Source organism: Callithrix jacchus, chromosome 14, assembly GCF_049354715.1.
Source record: "Callithrix jacchus isolate 240 chromosome 14, calJac240_pri, whole genome shotgun sequence".
In the NCBI taxonomy this organism is placed as follows: domain Eukaryota; kingdom Metazoa; phylum Chordata; class Mammalia; order Primates; family Cebidae; genus Callithrix; species Callithrix jacchus.
The window spans coordinates 78,485,843-78,498,371 of record NC_133515.1 but is presented as its reverse complement, the minus strand read 5'-3'; the positions used below and the strand labels follow the sequence as shown (position 1 = coordinate 78,498,371).

At 40.1% G+C, this 12,529-nt stretch overlaps 1 protein-coding gene across 8 annotated transcripts in view; it reads left to right on the top strand.

Moving 5' to 3' along the window:
* The window catches only part of CRIM1 (cysteine rich transmembrane BMP regulator 1), a 196,022-nt gene that overhangs the window by 153,989 nt on the left and 29,504 nt on the right, over window positions 1–12,529 (top strand). For all 8 annotated transcript variants that reach the window (XM_035272823.3, XM_002757863.7, XM_078349502.1 and 5 more), the window contains 4 exons: window positions 3,086–3,242; window positions 5,379–5,500; window positions 6,643–6,852; window positions 10,380–10,595. In XM_035272823.3, coding sequence (XP_035128714.2) covers window positions 3,086–3,242; window positions 5,379–5,500; window positions 6,643–6,852; window positions 10,380–10,595 — 705 coding nt within the window. The remainder of the gene's footprint in view (window positions 1–3,085; window positions 3,243–5,378; window positions 5,501–6,642; window positions 6,853–10,379; window positions 10,596–12,529) is intronic.

The window sequence follows — 12,529 nt, the reverse complement described above, 5'->3', positions numbered from 1 at the left end:
TCAACCTCCTGGGCTCAAGTAATCCTCTTGCCTCAGCCTCCCTTAATTCTTGTTTACATAAATGGTTCTAAATGAACCATTTAGAATTTCTCTTTTAAGGATGCAAATTAGTAATCAGTAGCTGGGATTGCAGGCGCTGTCTGCCACACCCAGCTGTTTTATTTTTTGGCAGGTGCAGGGTCTCACTATGTTGCACAGGCTAGTCTTAAACTCCTGGCCTCAAGCAGTTCTCCCACCTCAGCTTCCCAAAGTGCTGGGATTACAAGTTTGAGCCAGCTGCAATCGATCTGCTCTTGATTGAAAAGTTTGCCATTAGGATACATTTGTCTTAAGAACATTTCATAATTGACATATGTGGATTTAGGACTACCTTCCAGTGTTTAATGTTGTCTATTTCTGAACTAGAAAATGGTATTTTGAGATGTTTTGGCAACTGCCAGTATTCTGGGAAAATTTCAATACTATCCGAGTGATTATTTTCATGCTGTCATTTGTCTGATAATATGGCAGTCTTGATGACAGTGGAGGAGTAGGTAACGAGAACATTGATTGATGGATTTATTTAGCAAATATTTGTTTAATACCCCCTCTGTACTAAATACCATGGGAGTCCCTATACAGTGTGCCTGAGGAATCCAGGGCCCAGCCCTAGAGCTCCCTCTGTTGGGAAGCTGAATGTAGATGGGTCAGAGCAGAGCATGCAGGAAAGTGGTCCCAATTCAGGGCAGCACTAGAGCTTCCCACTGCTAGGAGGCAGAGCTAGTCTCCTTCTAATGAATGCCCTATATTTTTATTTAAATGTACCAACCTTTGTTTGAAATTCCCTTCCATTGCAAAGCAGTGGTAGATTACCGACTAGTTTTTATCACATTGTTTAAACTTGAATGGAGACACAACAGTTTTCTTTAAAGATAGCACATTCTAGATCAAGGTCTGTGGAAAAACTGCTTCTTTATTGCAGGACCAGAAAATAAAGGCACCAAGCTGCTCAGACTCCAAAGTTTCAAGGAATTTAATCCCAAGAGATGTTGACTCTGGGAAGTTTTCAGGATGTTTTTAATTCGTCTACTTCCCAACATAATCCATTTGTTGATATGACCTAAAAATCCTTATGACAGAAAAATGGGTTCACAATTTAGATCTCTGTGTTTAGAGAAAGAAACATGGCTAATGAAGTCTTCTTCCTTCACGATTCCCTTAATAATGGGGAATGAAGAATTATGACCTTTCAAGTCATATAATTAGAAATTTCTAAATGAACCATTTAGAATTTCTCCTTTAAGGATGCAAATTAGTAATCAGTTGCTTTACAGTGCAATACAAGCCCATGAGGTTATATTTATATGTGTAATAAAAGGTTTATGAGAATGACAGAGTAGAAAATTATACCATAAATCACATTTTCCTTTTTAAAAGATAGCAAATTAAATATGCAAATATTGCTAATTAAGAGTCACAAAAGATGCTATCTTGAAATATTTATGTAAAACATGGACCCATTTCACCTATTCACTGTAGTTAAGATTAAATTTTAGTCTATAAGATTTGCGCGTTAAGGGGACAGATTCGTTCTGTTTTCCTAGTGACTTCTGCACTATTACAATATTCATGTTTGAAGGATATTCAGATAAAATAAAAAATTTGTTTATCATTCTAATAATAGACTCTGCTTCCCATTTCACCAGTCCATGTAGAACAACATTCAAACATTGCCGTACTTTTGCCATCACCATACTAACTTCCTTTCTTTAAATTTGATGGTCTTTCAAATTCTACATTTAATTCACACAGGTCTCAACTTGCTTAATTTATATCACTAAGCATGCCTTTTTTCTTTTTTTAACATTAAACATTTCCCCTTTTCTCTGGTAAGCCTTATGTAGCCTTTTAACATCATTTTAGAAGACTTCTATTAAGCTAATAACTTCAGTAATGTTGATAGTCATCATTGCTACTTTCCTTTTTTGTTCTTCCAAAATAGTGTTGTAACTGACTAATGGAAGACAGTTAAACATCACGCCAGATTCTGCTAACAAGGGATACTTTGAACACTTCAAATACTGGTTACTTAAACATTAATATGAGTATTTTTTTAGCACACACATTTTTTAGCCAGTTAACTAAAAAGCCAATTCTGTTAATATATCCAAATACCTGGGTACTTGTCAGCATGTAGAGAAAAAAACATCTAAATGTAGCACTGATTATTTTCATCACTATCATGTTATAAGAGATGTACTTCTTTTAAAGGAATAGTAAGAAATCCCTTATGCTGCATACAATGTGCAGTATTATATGATAGCATCTAACACACATAAAAGTAATTATTATGTAGACATCTAAAAACATGTATTATGGAATGGGGGCAGTGACTCACGCCTGTAATCCCAGCACTTTGGGAGGCTGAGATAGGCAGATCACTTGAAGTAAGGAGTTTGAGATGAGCATAGTAACATTTAGTAGAGATGGTGAACCCCATCTCTACTAAAAATAGAAAAATTAGCTGGGTGTGGTGGTGCATGCCTGTAGTCCCAGAAACTTTGGAGGCTGAGGTGGGAGAATCGCTTGAACCCAGGAGACCGAAGTTGCAGTGAGCTGAGATCATGCCTCTGCACTCCAGTGTGAGTGACAGAGCGAGAGATCTGTCTAAAAAGAAAAAAGAACATGCATTATTATGGATATGCAGTAGAAATAAAACAGTGAAAATCGAACTGTAAATTTTTAATTATCACATAACATAAATCGTCATCAGTGGTTTGAAGTAATTTATAAAGTTCATGGGAAAATGCTCTGTCATTATCATAATTATCAGCCTGCTCTTCACTCAAAGCGTAACAGATTTGAGTACACTTTAGAAATCTAAGTATTTCAAAGTTGGACTTTTATTTTGATTATTACTAAAACATGGAGTGATATGATAACCATGAATAGCACAGTCTATTCTTTTTAGTGATAACCAGTGCTGTGGTAGAGCTGAGAAATTTAAATCTATGGAAGTGTGGAGGATTTGGGGACGGTATTTTAGCATCAATGTGTTCTGCCCTATTCATCCTTGGAAAAACGTGCCGTCTGTATGTCTTCACAGGCGAGGAACTGTGCTCAGAACGTAAACAAAGCTGCACCTTGGACTGTCCCTTCGGTTTCCTAACTGATGCCCAAAACTGTGAGATCTGTGAGTGCCGCCCAAGGCCCAAGAAGTGCAGACCCATAATCTGTGACAAGTATTGTCCACTGGGATTGCTGTACGTATTTCTTAATTCAGAAAAGCTGTTACGAAGTACCCCTTGGTGAAATGTTCCTACTTATTTTGTTTTATATGTTGTTTGTGAGTTATTCTATGACGCATTGAGCCCAGAATATCTATATTTGTTTTGTTAGAGATTCAGAAAGTGAGGAAACGGTTGTATCTCCAAAGAAGAGAATCAAGTTTTACTCTTATTTTTTATGGAGATGGGCCAGACACACCCTTGTGCCTGTTATGTGAGACTTTGCCATAGCAGAGTCTTTTAGACACTGCTGGGAAGATGAGGAGATGGAATTGTGAGGTCCCGGTGTTGGAAGTGCTACAGCTCCTCACAGTTGTCCCAGGGTCTATTTGTGATCACGTACTCAACACATACTTTAAGATGAATTGAAGACCGCCACTCACTTGAAATCAGTGCATCCTTACCTGCCATGCCTAAGTGTCTCACCTTGGAACTAGTCAGCATTTTATTTTCTTTATCTATCTAGCATTAGATTTTATGAATTTCCTTGGAGATAAGGGCCATGACTTGTATTTTTTAATGTACCTTATTGAGTCAAACCCCATGAAAATCCAGATTATTCTGGGGGTGGGGGGAGTAGACACTTCATAATTGTTTCTTTAGTGTCTGTATAAGCACTTATGTCTACATTTATGTCAAGTGTATGCCTTTAGAAAAATCGCCTTATCATTTTTCCTTTGCTCTCTTTCATTTCAATCTGTCTTTCCAATTCGATGTATGTATGTAGTGCTAGAAATACTTTTTCTTTTTCTTTCTTTTTTTTTTTGAGGCAGGGTATTGTTCTGTCACCCAGGCTGTGGTACAGTGGCACAAACGTGGCTCACTGCAGCCTCAGCCTCCCATGCTGACAGTCCTCCCACTTCAGTACCCCTGAGTAGCTGGGACTAGAGGCATGCGCCACCATATCCAGCCAATTTTTGTTTGTTTTTTTTTTTTGTAGAGATGGAGTTTCACCATGTTGCCCAGGCTTATCTGGAACTCCTGGCTCAAGTGATCAGCCTGCCGTGGCCCTCCAAAGTGTTAGGATTACAGGCATGAGCCACTGTGCCTGGCCTAGTCCTAGTAATTACGAGGGACTTAGATCCATCATCTCTTTCCCATCTCCTGTCAGTCATTTTTTTTTTCTTCCTTTAAAAATTCCAGTTTTGGCAGAGGCTTTATTTCTAATTTTCATTGGATAATTAAATTAGAAACATTGTTCCTAAAATTCCCCAAATAAAATGATGAATCATCATCATTCTTAATCCTGAAATATTAATATATGTTATTTCTTAACCTAACGACTAATGTAAAATGAAGTAGTGTTATCACAATAGTAGCTTCAACCGCTTGCTACAGTATCATGACAGTTCAGAATCAAAGCTGCATTCAAATTCTACTCTCATCTTGGAGAAAAATCTCTTAGAAGATTGTAGATTTCACTTTGTACTCCTGTCAGTAAGCACATTCAGAGAGGACCCAGTTGGCCACATTGGACAACTGAATATTGCACTGGCTAGAACACATGTTTTAGGGACACACACCAAAAGAGAAATCTTGGCCAGATGCCACATAGGAGTGTCAGGTTGAAGGCAGCAGTTGGTGCCCCTTGTATGTACCTGCTGAGTAAAGAATTACTTTATGCGTGCAGCGGATACTTCATGAGGGAGGGAGATAGGGACAGATGGGTGAGAGGATGGATGGATGGATACATGGGTGGGTGGGTGAGTGGATGGATGGATGGGTGGGTGGGTGAATGAATAAATGGATGGAGAAACACATGAATAAACAGATAAACCAACAAAATCTTCACTTTCCTATTCATGGAGTTACACATTCTTTTTTTATTGTGGTTTACCACTCCCTAATTAAATCAACAATCGTGTCATTGGGATTCTGAGCGCCACATCCTAGAAGCACATAAGTGCTTGGGCAACTCTCAACCTTGGTCATGAGTGAGTGGTGGTCATGGCCATAGGGAGCTGATTACCTACCATTCCAGGAGTCTTTGAGAGCAAAAGTCAAGTTACTCTGTTTAATAGTGATATCACTTTATTGACCCTTGCTCTGCATGCTTGGGAATCATTTGAGACTTTTTGGTTTTCTGACCTCTGACAAATTTTAATTACCCAGGAAGAATAAGCACGGCTGTGACATCTGTCGCTGTAGGAAATGTCCAGAGCTCTCATGCAGTAAGATCTGCCCCTTGGGTTTCCAACAGGACAATCATGGCTGTCTTATCTGCAAGTGCAGAGGTAAGTGTATACACATGACCCTTCCCCCTCAAAGCAGCCGGGGCAGCGAAACTAAGGACAGAAGGACATCCTATAAATGAAATGGTTTCAGTGATTGCTGTCTATTCTCACACGAATGTCAGTCTCTGTGGGACCGTCCCACAGGACTCCCTTTCCTTTCATTTTTATGAAGTAAAAACTCAGAATAGAATGTGAAGTAAGCATATGATGGACAAGCACATTGACTCAATTAATCACTTCCTAGCTCTTTTTACTTGTATCAGGAACTTTAGCTTAAAGCACAATTATCTCAACCTCTATAGAGCCTCCCTCTGTTCAGGAGTAAGAGTCATAAAATTGTAACAGTAAATATCCCCATTTCAAAGTTCTAGAGGGTAGGTATAGCTCAGAAGTTTGCTCCTGTATTTCCAGTTTTCCATGAGAATTTAGCCTTTGGCTGAGTAAGCACTTGCCGGCCCACAGCTGTATATAAGCACAGGGCCCAGGTATGCCTGCTGCCTGAGGCTTCTGCACCAGGGAGATTCCTGCAGCCACTGAGCATACGCCCTGACCTCCGTTTCTGCCCTTACCCCAGCTCCAGCCCTGCTGCCTGACCCTGTATGTTGTACTTGTCAGCACGATCCAGAAATTAAACAATAACAGATTCCTAAACTTTGTTTAATGATGTTTCAAAGCTGGACAGTTACCACCTTAATGGTGTTTTTAAGGGGCTGGTGTAAACAAATCTAGTCACTGCTTTAATTGTTCTGCTGAACAAAACTGTTATTTGCAAGACACCCAGGATGTCCCCATTGGATGATACTTCTAGGGCGATTCTGAGTACATGCAACGTGTGTATACCATTTGTTATAAAATCAGTGCTTGTTCATTATATAAAAAAAGAGAAAGTCAAGTAGAAGGAATAAAAGATCAGCTGTCATCCCACCAATTGGAGAGAAAGTATTTGCAGGTTTTTTTCTCTCTTTTGTTCAAAATTGAGAGCATATTGACTTAAATTCTTTTCATCAACATGTCCTGTGTCACAAACCATCCTGTGTAGACGTTAATTATTGGTGGCTGGGCTCCAGGCCATGTACGGACATTGCAGACTATTTCTTCTGTGCAATAGTCGCTTCTTACCAGGCTGCCTTCTCTCTGTCCAGAGGTCTCTGCTTCAGTCGGGCCACCTGTCCTGTCGGGCACTTGTCTGACCGTGGATGGTCATCATCATAAAAATGAGGAGAGCTGGCACGATGGGTGCCGGGAATGCTACTGTCTGAATGGACGGGAAATGTGTGCCCTGATCACCTGCCCGGTGCCTTCCTGCGGCAACCCCACCATTCATCCCGGACAGTGCTGCCCGTCATGTGCAGGTAAAAGCTGGCTGCCATCTGTGTGCTCCATAAGCAAATGACTTCTGCCTTGCAGGGCCCTAGAGACATCTGTAACTCTGGGGAGGTTGCAGGGGACGACCCCCGGAGCACTTTTCAGCGCTGCATGGTTTTTATCAACAACCACTGCAGAATGATCCGGGCACTATCAGTGAAGAACCAAAGCCCAGAGAAAATTGTTACATTCTAGAAATGAGTCTCCTCCTTTTTGAATGACTCGGTTGTGCAAGGTCTTTGGACTACGTTTTTGTAAAGGTTTGTGGGCTGATGTACTCACATTCCAGCTCTCCATTTTATTGATAGCATGTTAGGTCTGAATGTCCTCATTAATTTGAGGGAATCAGTGCTAGTTTTATCTCATAAAACCTTATCACATATAAAGTAATATTTGAGAGGGAGAAAATTATTGAATTCTGTGGCTATTGCTCTTTTTTTTTTTTAATAGACATGTAGCACTCTTGCCAAATGGAGAGACTTAGAGTGACCACACATTCAAACCATTTAAAATCATAATCATGGTAATCAAGATAAGTTACTAGAAAGCCAGAATGGGTTTGTAATTCAAGGGGGTATGAATTATGATTGTCAATAACAGTAATTATAACCATAAACCTCATCTAGTACCTTTTATCCAAAGAGTTCAATATCGTTTTATATCTATTATTTTCCTCTCTTTGCAGGCCACTTTGAATTAGGGAAAAACACACTGAGACAGTTTCTCATTTGGAAAACAGACACAGAAAGATTGACTTTTTTACCCAGAATAAAATAGTATGCCTGCCCAAAGACCTGGGAGAAATGAATTCTCTCAAATCTTGTATCAAATTTCTTTTTAAAGTTAAGTCTACGGTCAGATTTTGGAGTCATGATTGTTTTTTCCTCTGGTCAGTTACAACTCCATGTGTCTTTCTGTGCATGAGTCCACCTTTGCAAAAGGTGTGGCCAAGAGCCTGAGGCCTGGTCCTTTTGCAGCAAGACTAGCCTCAAAGGGAAGTTGACCTTTTTTGCCATGGTGGCAGGGAGAGGGAGAGGGACACTTAAAGTCCCTTTTAGCTCTGAGATTCTGTGCAGCTAAAGAGCTATAGGATCAGTGACAGGCAGCTCCCTTCCCCTTGTAGAGAACCAGATTACAAATGCAGAAGAGATGACTTGTTTTATTTTGTTTTGTTTACCCATAGTTCAGATAGAAGTGCTCCATATCAGAACTATTTCCTTTTTCCCATATTTTGCTAGTTAAATGTGAAAAACTGCGAGAGTCCCCTGCGTAAGAGGATAAATGAGGAGTTTAATATGATAGAACTCTGTGTTGACTCTTTGGGGAGGAAAAAATCATGTGTTCGCATGAAGACACCCGCTTTAATCATAGGTGTGAATGCCTAGAGGAGGGATTTGTACCTGGTCTTTGCTAAACATGTCCTCAATGAAGAATTCGAACAGCTAGACTGGTAGAAAGGCAAAGATCTTACTAAGAATAGATAATTGACCTAAGAACGGAAAATCAGTAGAACCAGAAAGATTTTTCTCTATTATAGTCATGGGAAGTTCTTATGTAAGCACATGTGGAGTTGTTGGTAACTAATTGTAGGTGTGTCAGTATCTGGATATATTTGTATGAAAACACATTTATGTAAATGTATGTGTGGAGATAAATTTTTTCCAAAAGTCTTTAACATGTTGCCATTAAGGCTTCTTCTGAGTAGAGACTCCAGAGCTGTTGCATTCACAGACTCCTACTATTTTTCTCCCCTCTTCCATTCCAAGATGAGCTGTTTTTCTTCTTGGGATAAGTGAGCAGCTCCTGAACTCTTCTAATGAATATTTGCCAAATGATATCGTCTCTCAGATTTTCTGACTTCCTTACTCTCTACTTGTGAGTTTTTCTTTTGTCTCCATGTCTCTGGCCCCTCTTGTGTTTTGCCTTGAGGCACATTATACAGCAGAAAGGTGAGCAGGAAAGGATACCTACAGACAGGCACATCATACTACTTCTGACCAGTTCCGTACATGAGCATTTAACAAGACAAATTATCCATCCTCTCTAAGCCCTTTTGAAAAGCAATAAGGGAGGCTTTTCCTACATCTATTTGTTGATACACTTTGGGACTTTTTCTTTCCCTGTAAACCACAAGAAATGCACGTTTACCATCTTGTTCCCGCACAATTTTCATTCTAATCATCTTTCTCTCTGCTGTTTTTATGCTGGCAAGTTTGTTGCAGTTGCTTGCGGATGTAAGCATTGATTGATGAATATCCATTTTCTGTGATATGTCCTCTGGCCTAAATTCCAGCCTTCTTACTAATTTCCTTGAGATAAAGCTGTATTAGAAGTTGTTACCCCCTTCACTGGAAATTAGCCCACATCACTTTATCTCATTAGTCTTGTTGACTCTGATGCTGACCACCACTTTGAAAGTCATAGCCCCAATTCACTCTTAAAGACATTTCAGCTCTGAGCATCTCTGTGTATATGGGCCCATTCTGGGGCGTGACTTCCACCAAGCTCCAAGCATGAGCTAGTCGTGATGTCTCCAGACTATTTCTCGGCGGGATTCAACACTGTCAACACCTTCTTGAAGAGCTTGTTGTATTTGGATTACATGAATATGGTTAATGTCTTCATACTTCTCATTTCCCCAGCAAAACTTCAGGGTAACTCCCAGTACCTCTTCAGATTTTTTCAACATTAAACTCCCTCTCTATCAGTGCCATCTCTCCAAGAGACCAAAACTACCTCTGCTCTCAGCATTTACCTCCCTTGATGATGATATTGCCAAACACAAGTTTAGTCTCAGGTGAGGGTTTTCATACTGTTGATTCTATGGGAGCATTCCTGCTCAGTGTGCTGGCAGCTGGCTTAGATTGGGTGTGGCCTGCTTGACAGCAGGACATATTTCCAAGCATAAACGTTCTCAGGATCCCAGAAATAATAAAGCAGATAGGGCAGCAATCATTTGGAGGTTTTATTTAATCTGAAGACACACCCGTGATCCAAACAACCATAGACTTGGGTTGCAGTTTTCCTTGTCTCTCCCTGCACCCTCAGTTTCCTCATGCATGAAATACGGTGACTATAAGGAATAAATGAAATGACACATGTAGAGCGCTTAGCATGGAAATAACTGAACTGTAGCAAGTACTCAGTAAATGAGAGATCTGAATTTGAGACGGTTCCTGCACATTCATAGAAATGCCAGAAGAGGCTCCTGTTCTTGTCTCTAGAGTGGGAGTCCCCTCCGTCTAATATAATGATCTTATTGAATTCTCTCATTACCCTTGACAGACTCAAACCACTTGGAACCTCACGTCCTGATATTAGCTCTTTTGCCATTGTCTTCTGTTTCCAAGCATGGAATATTTTCTTCACTATTCTCTTGATAAGAATAGAGCAAGATGTTCTTCATCCAGTTCATCTTTTTTATCCCTTGAAGCAAACAGCACCAGGCTTTCAGGAGTTGGGAAGATTGCAGATGAATAATGTCTTGTGTTAATGATTCTTTGTCATTCCCCAGATGACTTCGTGGTGCAGAAGCCAGAGCTCAGCACTCCCTCCGTTTGCCACGCCCCTGGGGGAGAGTACTTTGTGGAAGGAGAAACGTGGAACATTGACTCCTGTACTCAGTGCACCTGTCACAGCGGACGAGTGCTGTGTGAGACAGAGGTGTGCCCACCACTGCTCTGCCAGAACCCCTCACGCACCCAGGATTCCTGCTGCCCACAGTGTACCGGTAAGCCATGCCATGCTTGTGTGCTTGGTGGGGAAGGACACAGCTCTGGGTGTTGTCATTCTGTGGGACTCACAGGTCAGGGTGAGCCCCATTTGGGAGTGTGCGAAACCGGTATCCCATCAGGGACAGCTGGCAGCCTGCTTCCTGAATGTATTGTCTTTATCACCTACCTGTTTATGCCGTCAGTATGCCTCCCACCTGAGATGACTGTGAAACAAAAAAGGAGACTGGTTCTCCCTGCCATTGTTTCCTTAACCCCAAATCTCAAACTTGAGGGATATACCTAAGCAGAGACTCTCCGACTGCACCAGATTAACCAAATGCTTTTGTTAATGTGAGAAGTCATCTTTTTGTAACAAATGGTAAGAATGGTTATTGATAAATAATGTAAATAAAATTGTTTGAAAAATAAAAGGGTGGTGAAGACTTTCAAATATGCATAATGCCACCCCCTCAAACTCAGAATGATTAGTAAGTTAATACCAAAAAGTATTAGGTGACTAGCACTGCACATGTATAAGGAGTGCTATTTTCTAGTTTTTATTTCTCAAATAATCTGACCTAAGCAAATACATTTATGGTCATGAAACTTGTTATAAGGAAATTTGTCAAGATGTTAAACGTAAGTTACTGGTTTTCTATAACTTTAGTAGTACTTTTTATTAATACTAGAATATGACTTTTTTGAAAGATATTTAAATATAAAACTACCAAGTTGACAGACTAAATAGTTGTGTTTTGTTGTTTTCATTATTCTTCCCATATTTCAACTTAAATCAATAACCATTTACTCTTTAAATATATAGTCTTAGAACATAAACCCTTTTATTACTTTTTTTTACATTGGATCATCTGTCAGCCGGCCAGATCTGTTGTTCTGTCATTATGTGCAATATCATCAGTGTCTACATTTTTCATAGGTTCATGTTGATGGCAGTTTTGGAATTGATCAGATGAGCTTACAGGGATAGCCACATTGCTGGCTGTTCTCATTATGCACGGCAGCCCAAGTATTACCAGTGTATACAGAACTGTTCATCTGAGAAGCTTAATTAGCACTACATCTTTTCAGTATAAGAAATAGTTCACGTGGGTTGTATTTTTAGGATATGCATGACCTATGATTTCCCACTATGTTACCATCACAGTTTTACTCGGATTCAAACCTTACTGATGATTTTTATTAATATATAGCCATGGCTTTATTTACATCCCCTGATAGAAACCACTTAGTGTGGTCTTTTCCTTAGTGATAATGAATTTATATACATTTAGCTATTCAATTTACAAATATTTGTAGAATGTCTGAATTGAGCTATGGAGATTCCAAGGTTAATGAAAACACACATGACCCCTGTCCTAGAGCAATCACCAAAAAAAGAGTCAAACAATCCAATATTTCACATGAAAGTCAGTAATGATAAAGTGAGAGGCATGCTTGAAAGGGAGGATTCAAGAACATAGGTAATCCAGGGACCTAAAGCAGCAAATACCCCCGGTTCCATTTGTGTTAGGATCTGAGTGATGAACCCAGGAGTTGACTATGGGCGTGGCACTGAGAGAGGAGATGTCTCCAGGACCACCGGCCTAAACTCACTGATGGGACACCTTACTGAACTCAGAGGTTCAGCTCATACAGAGAAGGAGCACTACGTGGAGATGGGACCTCTGAGTATGCTAATGTGGGTGGCATGTGCAGAGACCTGTGGGTTCTACCCAAGCAAGGCGGCTGTATTCCTGCATTCCTCTCCATCTTTCCAGAGAACAGGCAACACCTCATGTGCCTGGCTTTAACTTCTCATTCATGAACTTAGGCCTAGATTTTTTTTCTTTACCTAATGGATATTTCTGGACTTTCTCATTCATAGTTGGATTGAGATACAAAAGGATAAAAAGCCTTAAAACTCAAATTATCCATTTCCTCCCATCACAGT